This window comes from Myxocyprinus asiaticus, chromosome 9 (genome assembly GCF_019703515.2).
Source record: "Myxocyprinus asiaticus isolate MX2 ecotype Aquarium Trade chromosome 9, UBuf_Myxa_2, whole genome shotgun sequence".
NCBI lineage: Eukaryota > Metazoa > Chordata > Actinopteri > Cypriniformes > Catostomidae > Myxocyprinus > Myxocyprinus asiaticus.
The window spans coordinates 40,254,261-40,276,458 of record NC_059352.1 but is presented as its reverse complement, the minus strand read 5'-3'; the positions used below and the strand labels follow the sequence as shown (position 1 = coordinate 40,276,458).

General features: G+C 43.2%; 2 protein-coding genes across 4 annotated transcripts in view; both read right to left on the bottom strand.

Moving 5' to 3' along the window:
* LOC127445818 (protein TANC1-like) overlaps positions 1 to 14,845 on the bottom strand; it is a 142,354-nt gene extending 127,509 nt beyond the window's left edge. For both annotated transcript variants that reach the window (XM_051706211.1, XM_051706212.1), the window contains exon 1: positions 14,382 to 14,845. The gene's annotated coding sequence lies outside the window, so the exon portion shown is untranslated. The remainder of the gene's footprint in view (positions 1 to 14,381) is intronic.
* A 337-nt stretch (positions 14,846 to 15,182) lies between these two features.
* On the bottom strand, positions 15,183 to 20,077 carry LOC127445853 (GTPase IMAP family member 4-like). Of its 2 annotated transcripts, none has more exons than XM_051706292.1 (4): positions 19,752 to 19,848; positions 17,211 to 17,303; positions 16,316 to 17,116; positions 15,183 to 16,218 (listed from the first exon to the last, which is right to left on the bottom strand). In XM_051706292.1, the coding sequence occupies exons 2-4, from the start codon at positions 17,239 to 17,241 to the stop codon at positions 15,923 to 15,925; spliced, it is 1,128 nt and encodes a 375-aa protein (XP_051562252.1). In that variant the 5' UTR covers positions 17,242 to 17,303; positions 19,752 to 19,848; the 3' UTR covers positions 15,183 to 15,922. The 2 variants fall into 2 exon arrangements, with proteins under 2 accessions (XP_051562252.1, XP_051562251.1); XM_051706291.1 differs by having other exon boundaries at positions 15,185 to 16,218; positions 19,769 to 20,077.
* Between the last annotated feature and the right edge of the window lie 2,121 nt (positions 20,078 to 22,198).

The window sequence follows — 22,198 nt, the reverse complement described above, 5'->3', positions numbered from 1 at the left end:
TAGACAAAAGACTGGTGCAAGAATGGTGATGGAATTATCAAATGTATGTTGGTCAAGTTGTGAGTACTTTGATAATTAAATATGTTAATCTATGAGCTTACCATAACAAGTAAAATGTTTACATTTTAAATGACATATAATGTCCATATAATCGGGGGCCTGGGTAGCTCAGCAAGTAAAGACGCTGACTACCACACCTGGAGTCGCAATTTCGAATCCAGGGCGTGCTGAGTGACTCCAGTCAGGCCTCCTAAGCAACCAGTTGGCCCGGTTGCTAGGGTGGGTAGAGTCACGTTGGGTTAACCTCCTCCTGGTCGCTATAATGTGGTTCTCGCTCTCGGTGGGGCACGTGGGGAGTTGTGCGTGGATGCTGCGGAGAATAGCGTGAAGACTCCACACGCTAGGTCTCCGCGGTAACACGCTTAACAAGCCACATGATAAGATGCATGGATTGACTGTCTCAGACGCGGAGGCAACTGAGATTTGTCCTCCGCTACCCAGATTGAGGCGAGTCACTTCGCCACCAAGAGGACCTAGAGCGCATTGGGCAAGCCAAATTGGGGAGAAAAGGGGAGAAAAAAAAAGTCCATATAATCATTTGCACATTTACTGTAAATGTGAAAAATAAAGTTACTAATGGGAGTAGTTGCCTTTTGCTGATGAGAATAAAGAGAGCAACTGATTAAGTGGTAAAGTTTTCTTCACAAATGTTTGTATTGAAAAGATGACAAAAAAAAAAAAGAGAAAAAAACATTACAATGTCCCATTGTGATTTAAGGTTCCCTTACGATTCAGTACACTTGACATTGCGTCACTAAGCTGGTATATAAGCGGGCGTGCAAACACCATTGCTCAGAATTGTCTTCCTTCAAGACAGTGAGCATCTCTCTTGTCTAGAAGCCTTCTACTATTTTGCAGTCGACATACATGAGTCTGCGGGCGAAAACTTCACAGAAATAAGAAGACTCTCTACTCCCCTGCAGTGTTCCGGCAAAAGAGCTCAAATTCAGCTCACTCGCACAGCGATTCCACTCTCCTCACTACAGTGGACCATGGGGAAGACAAAGGTTATGCCCAACTACCCCCTGTGGAAGAGGCGCAAGCAGCACATCTCTGCCCATAAAGTAGCAGGGTGTGGAAATCACGCCCCGTTCATTCTTCCAAGCCGCTTGACGTGCGCACTGTCTGGAAAAGCATATTCAGCGGCGGGCCAACCTGGTTCAGCACTCCTTGCGATGGCGGTGCTCCAAGTTTTCCATGCTAAGCTCCTCAAACAAATGGACGAACAAGGCTATGATCCAGAGACGTTCAAAAGCTCTGCACCGCTACTAAGTCACTGCACAGGCCATTAGCAAGTCAATGGGCAACCTGGTGATTTTGGATCATCACATCTGGCTGACCCTCACGGAAATGCATGACACTGATAAAGCCGCTCTATTTGATGCTCCGGTGTCTCCAGCCGGCCTTTTTGGCGGCTCTCTGGATAGATTTGCTGAGCGCTACGTCACGACTCAGCAACACTCACAGAATATGGAGACATTTTAAGCCAAAACGGAGCAGTACTTCATCACAACCGGCTCGTTCCCACTCTGTCTAGGGCAGCGCCCGTCTAAAAATCCCATGCCCGGTGCCTCAGCGTCACCGCCAAGCCGCCGGAAAGCCACACAAACCGTGGCCCAAATAAAGGCAGCCCTTCGCTGATGGGACAACCCCTCCACGCAGCAAAAGAGCTCCTGACAGGCACAGCCCTATGAAGTGGAATGCAGAGCACGCCATTCCGAAGACTCGACTGGAGACACACACAACGATCGAGCACGGTCATACGATTCAGTTTGTACGCCGGTCAATTCGCTTCACAGTCTCCTTGCAAAAAACGCCATAGAGACTGCCCCAGACTGCGACACACACAGCGGGATTTACAGCTGTTATTTCCTTGTTCTGGAGAACGAGGGCGGGCTTCGGCCCATTCTAGTTCTGAAACACTTAAAAAGCACGCTCACGACATGCCCATACAAAATGTTAACTCGGAAACAGACCTTATCGCACATCCGTCCTGGTTTGCGTCAATAGATCTGAAGGACGCGTACTTCATATACTAATTGCACCGCATTACAGACAGCTTTTTATATTTGGATTAAAGTCCTTCATTTCAGTATGTCTCTGGCTCCCCGCACGTTCACGAAATGTATCGATGTGGCACTAGCCCCATTGACAATGAATGATGTGCGTGTTTTGAATTACCTCGGCAATTGGTTATTAGCCAATCAGAGGCACTACTGAGTGAACACAGAGACTTGCTGCTTTGCCATTTAGAAAATCTGGTCTAATGTCAACTGGGTGAAAAGCACACTTTCCCCCAGCCAGTAAGTCTCCTTTTTAGGAGTTCATCTCGACTCCGTGAGCATGCGTGCGCACCTCACGAACGAGCACGTACAGACCATTCTTCAGTGTCTGTCTCAGTTCAAACTGGAAAAACATTACCACTGAAGTCATTTCAGAGAATGCTGGGTTTCATGGCAGCAGCATCCAGAGCCTCGGGCACATGTGCATCGCGGTGCCTTGGCGCTATCTGGCTGCTCTAACACCATATACAGCACTGGTATTTTACCAACAGGGTGTTATGCTGGGTCAAATATTCAGAAGGAAAGTGCTGACCACAGATGCATCCGACACAGGTTGGGGCGCGGTGTGTGATGGATGCCCGACTTTCGACACCTGGACAGGTGCGAAATGGGTATGGCATGTCAAATGCCTAGAGTAACTGGTTGTCTTTCTAGCTTTGAGAGCTTTTCATTCCGACATTGTGAATCACCACATTCTGATTCATTTGGACAACACAACAGTAGTGGCGTATATAAGTGGCCAGGACAGGCTGGCCCATGTATTGCCAGCGAAACGCAAGTATGCGTTTCCCCCGATGCGCCTCATACATTCGGTCATCAGCAAAGTCCGATTGGACATAGAAACAGTTCTGTTAACTGCGCCCGAAATGGCCCAATCAGTCCTGGTTTCTGGAGATGGTAGAAACACTGGACGGGCCTCCATGGGAAATACCACTGAGGAGAGACCTTCTCTCTCAAACATAAGGCACGATTTGGCATCCCCAGCCAGAGCTGTGAAGCCTACACATGTGGCCTTTGAATGGAGCTGGCACCTCTGTAGGCAAACATGATCATAAAATTCCTTAAGGGGGCAGTGTGGCTAAATCCCCCTCGCCCGTCTACAGTCCCGAAGTGGGACCTAAATTTGGTCCTAAAAGCACTCGTGGGGCTTCCCTTCGAGCCTCTATGTTGAATTGTGTGTGCTTTCTCTTAAGACCGCATTACTGCTGGATTTGGCCTCAGTAAAATGGGTCAGTGATTTGCAAGCACTGTCAGTTGACAATTCATGTCTGGCGTTTGGTCCGGGTCTTTCAAAAACCACTGTCAAACCCAGGAAAGTCTATGTGCCTAAGTTTCTAACCACACCCTTCAGAGCGCAGGTGGTTCACATTCAAGCCTTTTTCCTCCCCTCTATTTAACTCGGATGAAGAACAGTCCTTGCATTTGTTATGCCCTTTGTGAGCGATACACACATACGTTGAGCACACCCGCCAATTCAGACTGTCTGACCAGCTCTTTGTGTGCTATGGAGGATGCACGAAAGGAATGTCCTTCTCCAAGCAAACACTTTCTCACTGGATCATTGATGCGACCGTCCTAGCTTACGAGTCGCAGGGTGCGAACTGCCCAATTGGTGTTAAAGTACACTCAACTAGAGGCATAGCCTCTTCATGGGCATGGATAAATGGTGTGTCCTTACAAGACATATGTTTTGCAGCAAGACGGTCTTCTCAAAACACTTTCGCAAGGTTTTACAACCTAGACGTAACGTCTCTGTCATAGCAAGTCCTCTCTGTCTAAAGCGCTTGCTATTTCATTGGCCAAACATATACTTATGCCCCTCTTTTTTAAGTACAGGCTCCCTGTCATTTTACACAACCGCCTGCATTCAGACTGTTGTATTTCCCCAAAAATCACAGGCACTTTCATTACAAATAAACTTCCTTCCCGACTGGGTTCGTGAAGGGGTTAATTTACACTATATGACCATAGTTCATATATATTCTGAGTGTTCCCCTCCTGGCTCACCATGAGGCTCATTCACTTGCAGCATACTCATGTCGGTTGCCATCCCGTGGTACTGCGCCATCATGTTTCCTCTCTGGGAAGGTTATGTTGTGTAGTGCGACATGATGGGAATCTGTTCCCTATAGTGTCAGCTAAGTGACACAACGTCAAGTGTACTGAATCGTAAGGGAACATCTCGGTTACGTATGTAACCTTGGTTCCCTGAGATGGAGGGAATGAGATATTGCATAAGCTGGCCGCACTACGCACTCAGGTGAGGTGCGAGCGATGCGTTCTTTGACCCTCAGTCAGAAAATTCGGAGGAATGGTGTTTCCATGCCCGCTTTTATACCAGACAGCTTAGTGCCTAAAAGGGTGGGGCTTAAACACCATAGCCAATCCTGGCATTATTGTAGAAAGGTTTCAACTAGGTCAATGCAATGCAATGCACAGTACTGTTGTAAAAATACTGTAAATTACACACACACACATACACACACATATATATATATATATATATATATATATATATATATATATATATATATATATATATAATAAAATACACACACACACACTACTGTGCAAAAGTCTTAGGCACATAAAGTGTTTCACAAAAACATTTATCTTAAGATAGTTATGTATATCTTCAGCTTTCGTGTGTTAATAGGAAATATAAAATTTTAGACTCCCAATCATTACTTTTGTAAATAGAATAGATTAGAATAGAAGAACAGGGAGCCCTACAACAGATAGCATGGCCCCCACAGACTACTGAATCCCTACTGAACACTGTGTCAGTCTGGGATTAAATGAAGAGATAGGCTGTCTCAATTGCTTCTACACAGATAGAAGAATTGTGGCAAATTCTCCAAGAAGCTTGGAACATCCTATCTGCCAACAACCAAGAAAAACTGTGTCCAGGAGTACCTAGAAGAATTGATGATGTTTTGAAGGCAAAGGTGGTCACATCAAATATTGATTTAGCTTTTTTTTATGTTTACAGGACTTTGCATGACATTAATTGATAAATGAGAACTATTTATGGCATTATTTTGAAGACATCCTTACTATGCAACATTTTTCACCAGTGCCTAAAACTTTTGCACAGTACTGTGTACGTATGTATGTATGTATGTATATATATATATATACACACTGTGTATACATACATACATACACACACACACACACACACACACACACACACACACACACACACACACACACTACCGGTCAAAAGTTTTGAAACACTTGACTGAAATGTTTCTCATGATCTTAAAAATCTTTTGATCTGAAGGCATATGCTTAAATGTTTGAAATTAGTTTTGTAGACAAAAATATAATTGTGCCACTGTGGCAGCGGGGGCGTGGTCAAGCATCTCTCCGGAGAGAGAAAAAGCGGTAAGGGCGCTTACACCTGAGCTAAATTATGTATAACACCTGTCTCTAATTTCAGTGAGCACGGGGAGAGCGGCATAAATAGAGACACACCGCAAATAGGAGGGAGAGAGAGCCTGGGCACGACAGACCCGAGCAAGAAGCTAGGAGTTTCTTTACAAACGTTGAGAGTTTATTTTTGTGAAGCGGTGTGCGAGTGATAATTAACTTTGTGCTGCAGAGAGAGAGAAAATAAACTATAACCTGAACCAGGAAAACTGCTTCTCGTCTCCTCTTTACACTGGTGCCGAAACCCGGGAACTGAAGTTTTGGGTAGAAGATGGATGGAGGTCGTCCCGTAGAGTCCTCCCAGTTGGCGGAGATCCTCCAAGCCCTCGCCAGCCTACATCGGAACCACCAACAAACGCTGCTTGAGCTCCGGCAAGATCAAGACCGCCGGTTTGTCGAGCTCATGCATGCTCAAACCGAGGACCGGCAGGCGATCCGGAGCCTCCTCAGTCAGGGGGCATCCTCAGCCGCGACCCCGGACACACCCACGCCGTTACCCCCGCCAGCATTACAGAAAATGGGGGCGGCGGACGACCCCGAGGCTTTCCTGGATTTGTTTGAGCGGACCGCCGAGATCTGGGGCTGGCCGCTCGGCCAATGGGCAGCCCGACTGATCCCACTACTGTCCGGGGAAGCCCAGCTCGCGGCTCAACAACTGCCAGCGTCGAGCCTCCTGGCCTACGGAGATCTTAAAAGAGCCATCTTGCAACGGGTTGGTCGCACTCCGGAGGAAAGTCGTCAACTCTTCCGGAGCTTGAAGTTGGAAAGCTCTGACCGCCCGTTTGCCTTTGCCCAGCGGCTCCGTGACGCCTGCCGAAGATGGCTGTTAGCGGGGGATCGCGACGTCCAGGGAATTATCGACCAGGTGGTACTGGAACAGTTCATAGTTCGACTGCCAAAAGGAACGGCGGAGTGGGTCCAGTGCCACCGCCCGGCGTCGTTGGAGGAAGCTATCCGACTTGCGGAGGACCACATGGCGGCGATCCCGAGGACAGAAGATCCCTCCTACCTTCTCTCTCCTCCCTCTGTTTCTTCCCCCTCCCCTCTCTCTCTCTCGTCTGCTTTCTCTCCAGGTCCCGTTTCTGCCCCACGCAGACGAGGAGGAACCCAGCCCTTGAGACCAGTTTCCCGGGTGTGGGAGGCGACACCTTCCCCTACTCCAGTACCCCGCCGCTCTCCCCCTCAGGGGGGCGCCCGCCGACGCAAGTGCGGGCGTGGCGCCTGGGCCGGCCTGCTGGAGGTGCGGAGACCCGAGCCACTTCCGAGATCAGTGCCCTCTGATGGAGCTGGGGACGGTGGTGCGGGTCTCTGACCTCCCACAGGCTGCCCCCGACCGGGCCGGAGCGTACCGGATACCGGTAAGTGTCAAGGGGGTACTCACCAAGCGTTGGTGGATACCGGGTGTAATCAAACCACTATCCACCAACGCCTGGTTCAACCCGAGGCATTGGTCACATCCAAAACGGTGAAGGTGAAGTGTGTACACGGGGATATTCACAAGTATCCAGTGGTGACCCTGACAATTAAATTTCGGGGTAAAAAGCATAGAGTGGAGGCTGCGGTTAGCTCCCGCCTCACCCATCCGCTGATTTTGGGGACTGATTGGCCTGATTTTAAAGCTTTATTAAAGGGAATTTGTGCGGATGGGTCCTGTGTGAGAATAGGGAGATGTGTGATGTGCGATGCTCTGGCAGGGGAGGCGGAGCCGGGGCCGTCCTCGACAGCTCCACGTCATGATGACGAGAGAGGGGGAGAGGCCGCGGCCCCTCCCCTTCTCAGGGAATTCCCTGAGGGGGATTTCCCTTTGGAGCAGTCGCGAGACGAAACCCTCAAACACGCCTTTGACCAAGTGAGAGTTATCGATGGTCAACGACTCCAGCCTGACATCGCACTCTCATATCCCTATTTTGCAATTATAAATGAGCGGTTGTATCGAGTGACACAGGACACTCGAACCAAAGAGGATACAACCCAACTTTTGATTCCAAGGAGCCGTCGGGAAATGGTATTCCAGACGGCTCATTATAATCCTATGGCAGGTCACCTAGGAGAAAGGAAAACACTGAACCGTCTAATAGCCCGTTTCTATTGGCCGGGCATTGGCGGCGATGTCCGCAGGTGGTGTGCGGCATGCCGAGAATGCCAGCTGGTTAACCCACCGGCCACCCCAAAAGCGCCATTGCGCCCTCTCCCTTTGATCGAGGTCCCCTTTGAGAGAATTGGAATGGACCTCGTCGGGCCATTAGAACGGTCAGCTCACGGACATCGCTTTGTATTGGTCCTAGTGGACTATGCAACGCGATATCCGGAAGCAGTGCCTCTTCGCAACATCTCAGCACGCAGTGTTGCGGAGGCACTCTTCAAAATAATCTCCCGGGTGGGGATTCCGAAAGAAATCCTCACCGATCAAGGCACAACGTTTATGTCACGGACACTACGCGAACTGTACGAGTTATTAAATATTAAATCGATTCGCACCAGTGTATACCATCCTCAAACGGATGGCCTGGTGGAACGATTTAATAAAACCCTCAAAAACATGATTCGTAAGTTCGTGCACGACGATGCTAGAAATTGGGATAAATGGCTCGACCCCCTGTTATTTGCAGTACGAGAGGTCCCGCAAGCCTCCACTGGCTTCTCCCCATTCGAGCTGCTGTATGGGCGACGCCCACGCGGCGTGCTTGATGTATTGCGAGAAGCCTGGGAGGAAGGACCTTCGAACAGTAAAAATGAAATTCAGTACGTTCTTGATCTTAGAGCAAAACTCCACACCTTGGGGCAACTAACACAGGAGAATTTGCTCCAAGCTCAAGAACGACAGCGCCGACTGTATGACAGGGGAACTCAGCTAAGGGAATTTACACCGGGAGATAAAGTGCTTGTATTGCTCCCCACATCGAGCTCTAAATTACTCGCCAAGTGGCAAGGACCCTTTGAGGTCACACGACGAGTGGGAGATCTCGATTATGAGGTTAAACGATCCGATAGAGGGGACGCACGTCAAATATACCACCTCAATCTCCTAAAATTGTGGAGAGAGGCGGTCCCCGTGACGTTGGCTACGGTAGTTCCCGAGAAGGCGGAGCTCGGACCGGAGGTGAGCTCGAAACATAAACAGTTCACCCCGGTCACTTGCGGAGACCACCTCTCACCGAGCCAACTCGCGGAGGTTGCCAGGTTGCAACAGGAGTTTGCAGACGTGTTTTCCCCTCTACCGGGACGTACAAACCTCATCCATCACCACATCGAGACCGAGCCGGGGGTGGTGGTACGTAGCCGCCCCTATCGACTACCCGAACACAAAAAGAAAATTGTTCGGGAGGAACTGGATGCGATGCTTGATATGGGGGTAATAGAAGAATCCCACAGTGATTGGTCCAGCCCAGTTGTTCTAGTGCCTAAGAGCGACGGATCTGTGCGATTCTGTGTGGATTATAGAAAAGTCAACGCGGTGTCTAAATTTGATGCATATCCAATGCCTCGCGTTGATGAGTTGCTTGATCGGTTGGGCACTGCTCGTTTTTATTCGACATTGGATTTGACGAAGGGTTATTGGCAGATCCCCTTGACACCAATTTCCCGTGAGAAAACCGCCTTCTCCACACCGTTTGGATTACACCAATTTGTGACACTTCCGTTCGGTTTGTTTGGGGCCCCGGCTACGTTTCAGCGTCTCATGGACCAAATCCTCAGGCCGCATTCAGCTTACGCCGCTGCCTATTTAGATGACATCATCATTTATAGCAATGATTGGCAGCGGCATATGCAACATCTGAGGGCGGTTCTGAGATCGCTGCGCCGAGCGGGACACACAGCGAACCCGAAGAAGTGTGCGATTGGGCGGGTGGAGGTACGGTATCTGGGGTTCCACTTGGGCCACGGGCAGGTGCGGCCCCAAATTGACAAGACGGCGGCGATTGCGACCTGCCCAAGACCCAAGACCAAAAAGGGGGTGAGGCAGTTCCTGGGGCTGGCTGGCTACTATAGGAGGTTTGTGCCTAACTATTCGGACGTCACCAGCCCGCTGACTGATCTCACTAAAAAGGGAGCTCCAGACCCGGTCCAGTGGACGGAGCAGTGTCAACAGGCGTTCACGCAAGTTAAAGCCGCACTTTGCGGGGGGCCGCTGTTACATTCACCTGACTTCTCTCTCCCTTTTGTTTTACAGACAGATGCTTCAGACAGGGGGCTGGGGGCTGTGCTCTCGCAGGTGGTGGGAGGGGAGGAGCGCCCGGTGCTGTACATTAGCCGTAAGCTCTCGTTAAGGGAAACTAAGTACAGCACCGTGGAAAAGGAGTGTCTCGCCATCAAGTGGGCGGTCCTCACTCTCCGATACTACCTGTTGGGGCGGGCCTTCACCCTCTGCTCGGATCACGCCCCACTCCAGTGGCTCCACCGCATGAAAGATACTAACGCCCGAATCACCCGTTGGTATCTGGCTCTTCAGCCGTTTAAGTTCAAGGTGGTCCACAGACCGGGGACGCAGATGGCTGTCGCCGACTTCCTTTCCAGGAATGGGGGGAGTGGTAGGCAGGCCGGATGTCGCCCCGGCCTGAGTCGGGCGGTGGGGATATGTGGCAGCGGGGGCGTGGTCAAGCATCTCTCCGGAGAGAGAAAAAGCGGTAAGGGCGCTTACACCTGAGCTAAATTATGTATAACACCTGTCTCTAATTTCAGTGAGCACGGGGAGAGCGGCATAAATAGAGACACACCGCAAATAGGAGGGAGAGAGAGCCTGGGCACGACAGACCCGAGCAAGAAGCTAGGAGTTTCTTTACAAACGTTGAGAGTTTATTTTTGTGAAGCGGTGTGCAAGTGATAATTAACTTTGTGCTGCAGAGAGAGAGAAAATAAACTATAACCTGAACCAGGAAAACTGCTTCTCGTCTCCTCTTTACAGCCACCATATTAATTTACTTCATTATAAAACTAAAATAAAAAAAATAAATAAAAAGGTTTTGATGACTTGGACCAAATAATAAAGAAATCAGCCAATAAGTCCCTAACATAGATGGGAACTCCTTCAATACTGTTTAAAAAGCATCCCAGGGTGATACCTCAAGAAGTTGGTTGAGAAAATGTCAAGAGTACATGTCTGCAAATACTAGGCAAAGGGTGACTACTTTGAAGATGCTAAAATAACACAGTTTTGATTTATTTTGGATTTTGTTTAGTCACAACATAATTCCCATAGTTCCATAGTTTTGATAACTTTACTATTATTCTAAAATATGAAAAAATAAAGAAATAAAAAATTATATATATACATACACTATATTGCCAAAAGTATTCGCTCACCTGCCTTTAGACGCATATGAACTTAAGTGACATCCCATTCTTAATCCATAGGGTTTAATATGACGTCGGCCCACCCTTTGCAGCTATAACAGCTTCAACTCTTCTGGGAAGGCTTTCCACAAGGTTTATGAGTGTGTTTATGGGAATTTTTGACCATTCTTCCAGAAGCGCATTTGTGAGGTCAGACACTGATGTTGGACGAGAAGGCCTGGCTCGCAGTCTTCGCTCTAATTCATCCCAAAGGTGCTCTATCGGGTTGAGGTCAGGACTCTGTGCAGGCCAGTCAAGTTCTTCCACACCAAACTCACTCACCCATGTCTTTATGGACCTTGCTTTGTGCACTGGTGCGCAGTCATGTTGGAACAGGAAGGGGCCATCCCCAAACTGTTCCCACAAAGTTGGGAGCATGGAATTGTCCAAAATCTCTTGGTATGCTGAAGCATTCAGAGTTCCTTTCACTGGAACTAAGGGGCCAAGCCCAGCTCCTGAAAAACAACCCCACACCATAATCCCCCCTCCACCAAACTTCACAGTCGGCACAATGCAGTCAGACAAGTACCGTTCTCCTGGCAACCGTCAAACCCAGACTCGTCCATCAGATTGCCAGATGGAGAAGCGTGATTCGTCACTCCAGAGAACACGTCTCCACTGCTTTAGAGTCCAGTGGTGGTGTGCTTTACACCACTGCATCCGACGCTTTGCATTGCACTTGGTGATGTATGGCTTGGATGCAGCTGCTCGGCCATGAAAACCCATTCCATGAAGCTCTCTACGCACTGTTCTTGAGCTAATCTGAAGGCCACATGAACTTTGGAGGTCTGTAGCGATTGACTCTGCGACCTCTGCGCACTATGCGCCTCAGCATCCGCTGACCCCGCTCTGTCATTTTACGTGGCCTACCACTTCGTGGCTGAGTTGCTGTCATTCCCAGTCGCTTCCACTTTGTTATAATACCACTGACAGTTGACTGTGGAATATTTAGTAGCGAGGAAATTTCATGACTGGACTTGTTGCACAGGTGGCATCCTATCACAGTACCATGCTGGAATTCACTGAGCTCCTGAGAGCGGCCCATTCTTTCACAAATGTTTGTAGAAGCAGTCTGCATGCCTAGGTGCTTCATTTTATACACCTGTGGCCATGGAAGTGATTGGAACACCTGAATTCAATTCTTTGGATGGGTGAGCGAATACTTTTGGCAATATAGTGTATATAAAATAAAGAATGAGTAAGTGTTTAAAAACTTTTGACCGGTAGTGTGTGTGTGTGTGTGTGTGTGTATATATATATATATATATATATTTACCCAACATATGATCAAAGAAAACATCAAAAGTCATTCGTGCAATATGAATATATATACACTGGCGGCCAAAAGTTTGGAATAATGTACAGATTTTGCTCTTATGGGAATAAATTGTTACTTTTATTCACCAAAGTGGCATTCAACTGATCACAATGTATAGTCAGAATATTAATAAGATGAAAAATTACTATTACAATTTGAAAAAAAAATTCTGAACTTCTTAAACTACTTCAAAGTGTTCTCATCAAAAAACCCTCCACGTGCAGCAATGACGATCCTTGGCATTCTAGCTGTCAGTTTGTCCAGATACTCAGGTGACATTTCACCCCACACTTCCTGTAGAACTTGCCATAGATGTTACATGAAACTAGTATTGAGCAGGTAGAATTCAATGAAGCTGTCAGCTGAGGACATGTGAGGTGTCCATTTCTCAAACTAGACTCTGATGTACTTATCCTCGTTTAGTTGTACATCTGGCCTTCCACATCTCTTTCTGTCCTTGTTAGAGCCAGTTGTCCTTTGTCTTTGAAGACTGTAGTGTACACCTTTACATGAATTCTTCAGTTTTTTTGGCAGTTTCAAGCATTGTATAGCCTTCATTCCTCAAAACAATGATTGACTGACAAGTTTCTAGAGGAAGGGGTTTCTTTTTTGCCATTTTTCTTTTACCTAATATTGACCTTAAGACATGCCAGTCTATTGCATACTGTGACAACTCAAAAACATATACAAAGACAATGTTAAGCTTCATTTAACTAACCAAATACTAGCTTTCAGCAGTGTTTGATATAATGGCAAGTGATTTTAGTACTAAATTAGCAATTTAGCATGATTACTCAAGGATAAGGTGTTGGAGTAATGGCTGCTGGAAATGGGGCCTGTCTAGATTTGATCAAAAATTACTTTTTTTTCCAAATAGTGATGGTGCTGTTTTTTTACATCAGTAATGTCCTGACTATACTTTGTGATCAGCTGAATGCCACTTTGGTGAATTATAGTACCAAATTCCTTCCAAAACAGCAAAATCTGTACATTATTCCAAACTTTTGGCCACCAGTGCATATATATATATATATATATATATACACACACATATTCATATTTGCATGAATTACCTTTGATGTTTTCTTTGATCATATGTTGGATGAATATGTTAGGCATAATGGATTTTGTCAATTTGCTTAGATAATTTAAGTGTAATGCCCATTGTGATGACTGTGTATATTATAGTAGAGTAAGTTATTTTATTCAGCACCAAGGGTGATTTGAACATGTATCTTGCATTGTTTGCTATTGAATTAACTGATTTTTTAAGTACTAAATTGAAAACAGACCATACTGTTGTGTTTTCGTGAGTAAACCAAATGTTCTCATTACATGTTACAATGATCTTATGTTCTGAAACAATGATTACATGGAAAGAAAGCATAACCATAATGAAAGCATGAGATCAGGTTTTGAAGTAATGACTAGGTGTGTGATCACTTTACAGTTTTGTATTAGGAGTTTTGAAAATGTATCTCATACTTCTGAAAGTAGTACCAAAGCCCACACTTAAAAAGAAAACAATAATAAATGCATCATTTCTGTTTAAGTTATTTACCAAATGAACAAAGAGATAAAGGAATGGCACAGAATATTCACAAAATAAACTTTATTAATGCTACCACAGATACATTTATGACAAATTATCCAAAGTTTTAAAGCTTCACAAGGGAAAACAGAAGAATAGAACAAAAATACTTAATGGTTGAAGGTTATTTTTTAATTTTTTTTTACTTGGATTTGTTTCTTAAGACAGGCTACCTGAGCAAATCAATGGCTGTAATCATTCTGAACACACACGACACAATATATAAATTATTGTGAATATTTGAACAGACATAGTTTAACTGGGTTTATTTCTGTAAACATAGATGAACTGTGATCCGGGGAGCAGGCATTATTATTTTCAGTGTCGCTTTAACACGAAACAGGAAACTCGTGAATATTCATATATATATACTCCTCCCAGTGCAACCGAAAATCTCAGAAACCGAATATTTCAGAACATCGGATAAGACGCGTAGATATTTTTCAAACAAATAATACCGGCGCTGCAATCTGTCTATGCTTATCCGCTGGAACATCACGAGACCAAAACTTGCCACGCTTGCCCGTAACTACATTGTGTCATGTCCAAAGGAAAACTGAATGCAATTTTGAAGGAAACTTACCTGTTTAAAGTGATATGCCACACAGACTGGATTCAGATACTCCTTGCACACGCGTTTCTCGCTCTAGTATAACTTTATAACTGAAGTGGATGAGCGCGTTCAATCAAATGAACTCCTCTCAACGTCCCTCGAGCTCTATCAGAACAGCTTGCACTAGAACTGACAGACCTCCACGCGCTACTGTGGAATATCAAGCGCTTTGATTTCCTTGCGGAATTAGCTGATAGTTACGCAATGAAGTGTTTAGACCCCTATGGGAAAACTTTCTTTCCCAAAGGTAAATGGGAAAACTTTTTCATAACGGTAAATTGTCAGAACAATTACTCTGCTTTAACGCTATAGATAGATAGATAGATAGATAGTAGGCTACACATTCATAATTATGAGTAGTCTGATATTTTTTGCTTTCATTTTCACCTAAATCACTGATCCACTATTATAAAATTCCAAACCAACATGTGCATAGTGTGTTGCTAGGTTCTTGTTTCATGTGTGTAGTATAATCGACTCTTTAACGCCCCTATGTGGCTTCAAATGGGACGCCTTTGTCATTAAAGTTGCATCCATTTTTCATAGCTCTAAAACCTGCTGTTTTACATTCCAGTAGCCATAAAGACACTTTCCGTCTTATATAGTCATAAAAAATAACATAAAAAGACCTGGCTTGATGTCTTTCACTTTTTGGTCAACTGGTATTCTTTCATATCATCATTAAAGCAACACTAAAGATAGATCCTGTATATTCCCTTTCACTGAAAAAACATGCATTATCTCTGATGTCAATGGCAAAGAATTGTCATCTTTTATTTCTACTTTTTCCAATGCATAGACTTTGTTAATGTCTTCCTCATGTTGCGTATTAAAACAGCCATACAGTATTTGAAACAATTTGTTGCTTTAATCAGCTTCTTCTCTGAAAAAGCAAAAATCCTTTTCAAATTAGTTTGATGCCTTTTGAGTCTTAGGCCGTTTCATCTGATGCCTTTTGGTCCTATACCATATTGTACAAGACCTTATAAGTTGTTTTCCTGAGACTTGAAGCCTTTTAGTCTGAGGCACAATACCATTCTGTCTGATGGCTGAGAACTGATGCTTAGATACGAAGATATCTCAGGTACTCAAGTGTGAACATGATTGTCAAACAACTATAAAATTAGCTGCTGTTGAATTTAAGGTTTAATCAGGTAACAGGTTTCACTTCAACATCTGGTGTGTCCTAGAGACAGACAGGACACCGAATAAAATGTGATTAAACAGGTTGCTTACAAAGTTTGTGCATCAAATTTACTTTCATTAGTAAATACAGCAGTTTATCCGAAATAGGTAAAACCACAATAATAGACAAGCATGGAAATAAGTCAGTCTGTGACCGATTGTACATTAAATGAATGAAACGTGTAATTTAAAAGATTACATTACTGATTAGAATTTGAGTCGTATAATCTGTCATCAGTACTGGATTACATTTCAGAAGTAATCTACCCAGCACTGTGTATTTGCATGAAAATTCCCAGAAAAGCCCAGCTTATTGAGTCTGTGCACTATTTGGTTCGTATATCCCTTCGTGATCTGTCTTTTGCCACTTCTGCTGCTTCAATGAGTGACAAGGTGAGTGGAATTGGTACCAAGATTCCAATAACAATTCCAACACAAGCCCCAAAAACCCCATACACAGATCCAGCAACTGAACCAACAAGAGCTCCAATTATAGCCATAAATATCACCGCGACAGGTTTAAGGTAGTATCTCAATAGTGTTAGAATTTCTTCTCGATATTTGCGCTTTATGGCTTCCAAGTCCACATTCCGTACATCAGGATCTCCTTTATTTTCTTCCACTAAACAAAGAGAAATAAAACACAACAACGAATCAGTGCACATGTAAAGTGTAAAAGTGACTATTTTTTATTTTTTGTGGTCTGACCAAATACTCACTTTCAGGAGGCAGACCTTGCAGACTTCCACGTCTCTTTCTGTGTCCATCTGATCTATTTAAATGTTCATCGTCCTGTTTTTTATATACACTCATTAGTTCATCAAGTTTTTTCTTGTTTGCTTGTTTTATCTGTTCTTCTCTTTCTTCATACTTCCATTTTAACTCTAAAATGTCCTTTGGTGTGTTGCGCTCAATCAATTCATGGTGAATTTGTGATATGAAGACATCACCACAGTTCTCTTCCACTAACTGCTCTGTTTTTTTGAGGAGCTCACAGATGTGAGTGGGAGATTCCCAAGTCGTGCTCTGAAGAACATGGAATCGGCCTGCACACTTTTCCAGGATTTTCCTTGCTTGCTGCTTGTGTTCTTCAATAGCAGATTCCTCGACTCCTTCATCACAAGCAAACAACACAATTGTGTGTTTCCAGACCCGCTTGGACAGTAGCTCCATATGTTTCTGAGCAGCTTTCATTTCACTTACAGAAGGTTTGTCAAGAGAGAGTTTAACAGGTATCACTAGAAGCAGAGCATGGGGCCCTGGAGGACAAAGTAACACACTTCTGACAATTTCTTTCTTTACGTATTCTGGTGTTCGGTGTACTGAGACTCTGTCCCATCCTGGTGTGTCCACAACACAGATCTTTCTTCCTGCCTGTTCACCCTCATGTAAACTGCACAATGCCCTTTTCTCTCCTTTGAGGTCCTTGCGTTCCAGGATTGCGTTGGCCACTTTACTCTTTCCAGCACCGATTTTTCCCAAGAGCACAATTCTGAGCTCTGAGAGAGGAGAGGAATCTCCTTCAAAAAGGCAACATCAAGATTAATGGCATAACATAAATTAATAATATTGTTTGATGAAAATTGTTTTGAAAACTGTTGTAAAGATACCTACCGAAAGCTGCTGTTGAGATTCCAGTAGCCATGGTTAGATTACAGCAGTTGTAGGTTGGAGATGCACTCAGAACATCATAATGAGGATAAGTAACTGTGAATGAATACAAAACTAAATTTAAAGCAATACAACAAAATTGTCCCAAAAAGCATCAGAATGATACTGTATAGGCTCAAGTGAAGTCATTTGACAGTAGTAAAAAATTTAGCAGTTAATGAAATTTGTTATTAAAAATTAAAAAACAAACACAAGTAGGCATAACTTTATACAAATACCACCTTTCTGCATGGAACTCATGTGAAGCATCTTTAGAATTAGTATAGAGCATCAAAACTGTCTTCATTGCCATTTATGCTTACATATGCCTATTACTAATTTTTGTCCGTTGTTTTTTTTTTTTGTTGTTTTTTTTTTTTTTACAATTCAGGTTGTGCATTTCCAAATTACATGAAATTTCACAAAGTAGTCCCAAATTGTAATTTCTCATCAGTGATGTCACTTCAACATAACTTAAGTTAATGGCTGTCTTTTCATTCATTTTTGTGCCTCTTTTACTTCTAGTGGTCAAAAGTGCATACATTTAGATGAAAAGCCAATTCTATCATTAAAATATGCAGTCAAATAGGTTAGACAGGTTTCTTAATTATCCTCTTTGGGCACCCTGTCATTTTTGGTGTGCAGTGAGTAGAATATTGTAATTATTTGACATGCAGTATGGAAAAAGCACACTACATCAGCTGGTTGTCAGTCTATCATTGCTTTTGAACTTGTCACACAAGTGTCCTCTGATCTATTATTGGTCCAAAACTTGGATAGGCAAAGGTTTTGTGAAATTGGCGATAAGATGCACGGATTGATGGTCTCATACATGGAGGCAACTGAGATTTGTCCTCCACCACCTAGATTGAGGCGAGTCACTACGCTACCACGAGGACTTAGAGCACATTGGCAATTGGGCATTCCAAATTGGGGAGAAAATCATAGTAAAAAGACTCTCCCTTGACCAATGCCACTTGCAGTTTTTTTGTTTTTGTTTTTTAAGTGTTCAAAAGACTCTTATTTCTTTTTGTTTGTTTTGTTTACAGTTTTATGTTTTACTGTTGTTGCAGTTACTCCCTGAATAAAAAATATGATTGTTATTTTGTACATTTTTATTCAGAGGAATATAAAATATCTATATATATATTCTAAAAAAGTGGTTTGTGTTTTAATTTTTCATTTTGGCATCTTATACAGTGGGGTTTTTTTTTCTTCTTCTTCTTCTTCTCCCATTCAATGTAGAACATCCCACTCCTGCACTACAGATAGCTACCAACAGTTTGGAAATCTGACTGTCTGTGAAAGAACGTCTTTACATCAATGAAAGATAAATCGTAACAGCTGATTTCCCTCATATTTATTCAGGAATGTGCCATAATCTCTTTTTCCAGGGAGTCTCATTTGATCACATTCAAGCTTTACCACTGACTTACACAGAGGTGTTTGTTTTTGTGTATATGGTATAGGGACAGTTGTATTGCAAGTTATGCACAGCAAGTTTTATACATATCAGTTGCATTAAAAACATGGAACATGTACAGTGAATCACTCAGTAAGTATTGTTATATGTTGATCCAATTGCAAACTAGGTTAAATTTAACTGAATGCAAAACTGTGTACAGTGTAGAGTGAAAATTAAACTCAATCTATAGTTTATTCAATGTTGAAATAACGTCGCGATATCAAAGTTGATTCGGTTTGCAAAATCAATACTTAATTAAATGTTAATTCAACGTTGACGCAAGACCTTAATTCACCAATGCTTAAAAGACGTTGAAACAACGTCGCGATATTAACGTTTATTCGATCTGCAAAATCGAAACCAAATTCAATGGCGATTCAACCTCGATTCACCCGTGAATAAGTGCTGAAATGCCGGCTGGGAATGATTTTGTATAGCCACAAGTGAAGTCATTTGACAGTAGTAAAAATTTAGGAGATAATTAAATTTTTGATTAAAACTTAAACACAAGTAGGCGTAACTTTTTACAAAAACTACCTTTCTGCATAGAACTCGTATGATGCATTTTTAGAATTAGTATAGAGCATCAAAACTATCTTCATTGCCATTTATGTTTACATATGCCTATTACTAATTATTATTACTTTTTTTTTTTTACAAGTAGTTACATGCATCTTGTAACATAGCATCGACGAGCAACAATTACTTTCGATTTATTATATAATGGTAATGGGCCCGCACAAGCCTTCAGCTCTATAAAAGCGAGGCTTGCTTGTTCGAACCCCAATGGAACGACAAATGCATGAGCCGTGACCACGTTAACCTAGGTTGCTCCAGGAGGATTGTCCCAGGAATAAATGTGCTGTAAGTCGCTTTGGATGAAAGCACCTGTTAAATAGTTTCTTGATATACTTGCTATTTCAACCCCGAATCCATTTGGGAAAATTTGAATGTATAATCAAAACTATTTAAAATTATGCATTTGCTGAAACACCCTTTTTTGTATATTTTGAAATATATTTAAAAATATATTTTTTTACCGTATGGGCTTTCCCACCTGATTGTACGCGTCCATTTTATTTCATAAACATCATAGTCCTGTCCTGTTAAAGATGGCTGGAATGGAAGACAGTTCAGCTTTCCTCAGGGTATTAGCAGCCTACCAGGGGTGCGTTTCCCAAAAGCATCGTTAGCGAACTATGGTCAAAAGTTTAATCGTTACCAACATATTTCAACGATTTGGCGTTTCCCGAAACCGTAGTTCCTACGAACATTCGAAAACAGTGTCACAAAGTTGTGCAGGTAGAGCTACAGGTTTCCGCCTGTAGTTAGAAGCATAGTTCATTTCCTTATTAGTTTGTGGCGTCAACGTCTTTGATTTCGCCGCAGCTGGTGTGTTCCATTCAGACTTATCACCCCTATGCCCTATTGCTTTCAAAGACTTCACCATCCACTCCGAGAGCTTTAAAAGGCTTACAGGTGCATCTCAATAAATTAGAATGTCGTGGAAAAGTTCATTTATTTCAGTAATTCAACTCAAATTGTGAAACTCTTGTATTAAATAAATTCAATGCACACAGACTGAAGTAGTTTAAGTATTTGGTTCTTTTAATTGTGATGATTTTGGCTCACATTTAACAAAAACCCACCAATTCACCATCTCAAAAAATTAGAATACATCATAAGACCAATAATAAATAAAAAAACAAACAAACAAAAAAAAAAAAAAAACATTTTTTAGTGAATTGTTGGCCTTCTGGAAAGTATGTTAATTTACTGTATATGTACTCAATACTTGGTAGGGGCTCCTTTTTTGCTTTAATTACTGCCTCAGTTCGGCATGGCATGGAGGTGATCAGTTTGTGGCACTGCTGAGGTGGTATGGAAGCCCAGGTTTCTTTGACAGTGGCCTTCAGCTCATCTGCATTTTTTGGTCTCTTGTTTCTCATTTTCCTCTTGACAATACCCCATAGATTCTCTATGGGGTTCAGGTCTGGCGAGTTTGCTGGCCAGTCAAGCACACCAACACCATGGTCATTTAACCAACTTTTGGTGCTTTTGGCAGTGTGGTTAGGTGCCAAATCCTGCTGGAAAATGAAATCAGCATCTTTAAAAAGCTGGTCAGCAGAAGGAAGCATGAAGTGCTCCAAAATTTCTTGGTAAACAGGTGCAGTGACTTTGGTTTTCAAAAAACACAATGGACCAACACCAGCAGATGACATTGCACCCCAAATCATCACAGACTGTGGAAACTTAACACTGGACTTCAAGCAACTTGGGCTATGAGCTTCTCCACCCTTCCTCCAGACTCTAGGACCTTGGTTTCCAGATGAAATACAAAACTTGCTCTCATCTGAAAAGAGGACTTTGGACCACTGGGCAACAGTCCAGTTCTTCTTCTCCTTAGCCCAGGTAAGACGCCTCTGACATTGTCTGTGGTTCAGGAGTGGCTTAACAAGAGGAATACGACAACTGTAGCCAAATTCCTTGACACATCTGTGTGTGGTGGCTCTTGATGCCTTGACCCCAGCCTCAGTCCATTCCTTGTGAAGTTCACCCAAATTCTTGAATCGATTTTGCTTGACAATCCTCATAAGGCTGCAGTTCTCTCAGTTGGTTGTGCATCTTTTTCTTCCACACTTTTTCCTTCCACTCAACTTTCTGTTAACATGCTTGGATACAGCACTCTGTGAACAGCCAGCTTCTTTGGCAATGAATGTTTGTGGCTTACCCTCCTTGTGAAGGTTGTCAATGATTGTTTTCTGGACAACTGTCAGATCAGCAGGCTTCCCCATGATTGTGTAGCTTAGTGAACCAAACTGAGAGACCATTTGGAAGGCTCAGGAAACCTTTGCAGGTGTTTTGAGTTGATTAGCTGACTGGCATGTCACCATATTCTAATTTTTTGAGATAGTGAATTGGTGGGTTTTTGTTAAATGTGAGCCAAAATCATCACAATTAAAAGAACCAAAGACTTAAACTACTTCAGTCTGTGTGCACTGAATTTATTTAATACACGAGTTTCACAATTTGAGTTGAATTACTGAAATAAATGAACTTTTCCACGACATTCTAATTTATTGAGATGCACCTGTAAGTTGTGGTGCTCAAAGTTATTTTTATTGGAAATTCAGTTTGAAATGATCTTCCAGCGTGACTTGTCACAATTTTCCTCCCTTCGAAGTGCCCTTCTAAGGCATTGTTTATGACGTTTGGAACACAGAATTGGCTTAGTTTGGAGTAGAAAAGGTGAGTTATTTTATTATTTACAAGCGCATGTCTTTGTTACAACATTTTCCAAAGAGAAATTTCACATATGGCTATATATGTAAAACACAATATGCATGTTAATGGTTTTCACTGATATAAAAAGTTATCTGTATTGTACATAGAGTATATGCAACATATCTGCAGTACTTTGAGTATAGTTTCAGAAAAGCGCTATGTAATTGTAAAATTAATTCATTTATATATTTCAAAACGTTAC

Bases quoted from the DNA above. Each gene is read 5' to 3' on its own strand.
- LOC127445853 (XM_051706291.1), bottom strand. From the start codon at position 17,241: ATGGCTACTGGAATCTCAACAGCAGCTTTCG. The intron at 17,117-17,210 runs GTAGGTATCTTT...GCCTTTTTGAAG, and splicing joins AATCTCAACAGCAGCTTTCG to GAGATTCCTCTCCTCTCTCA. The intron at 16,219-16,315 runs GTGAGTATTTGG...CTCTTTGTTTAG, and splicing joins GCAAGGTCTGCCTCCTGAAA to TGGAAGAAAATAAAGGAGAT.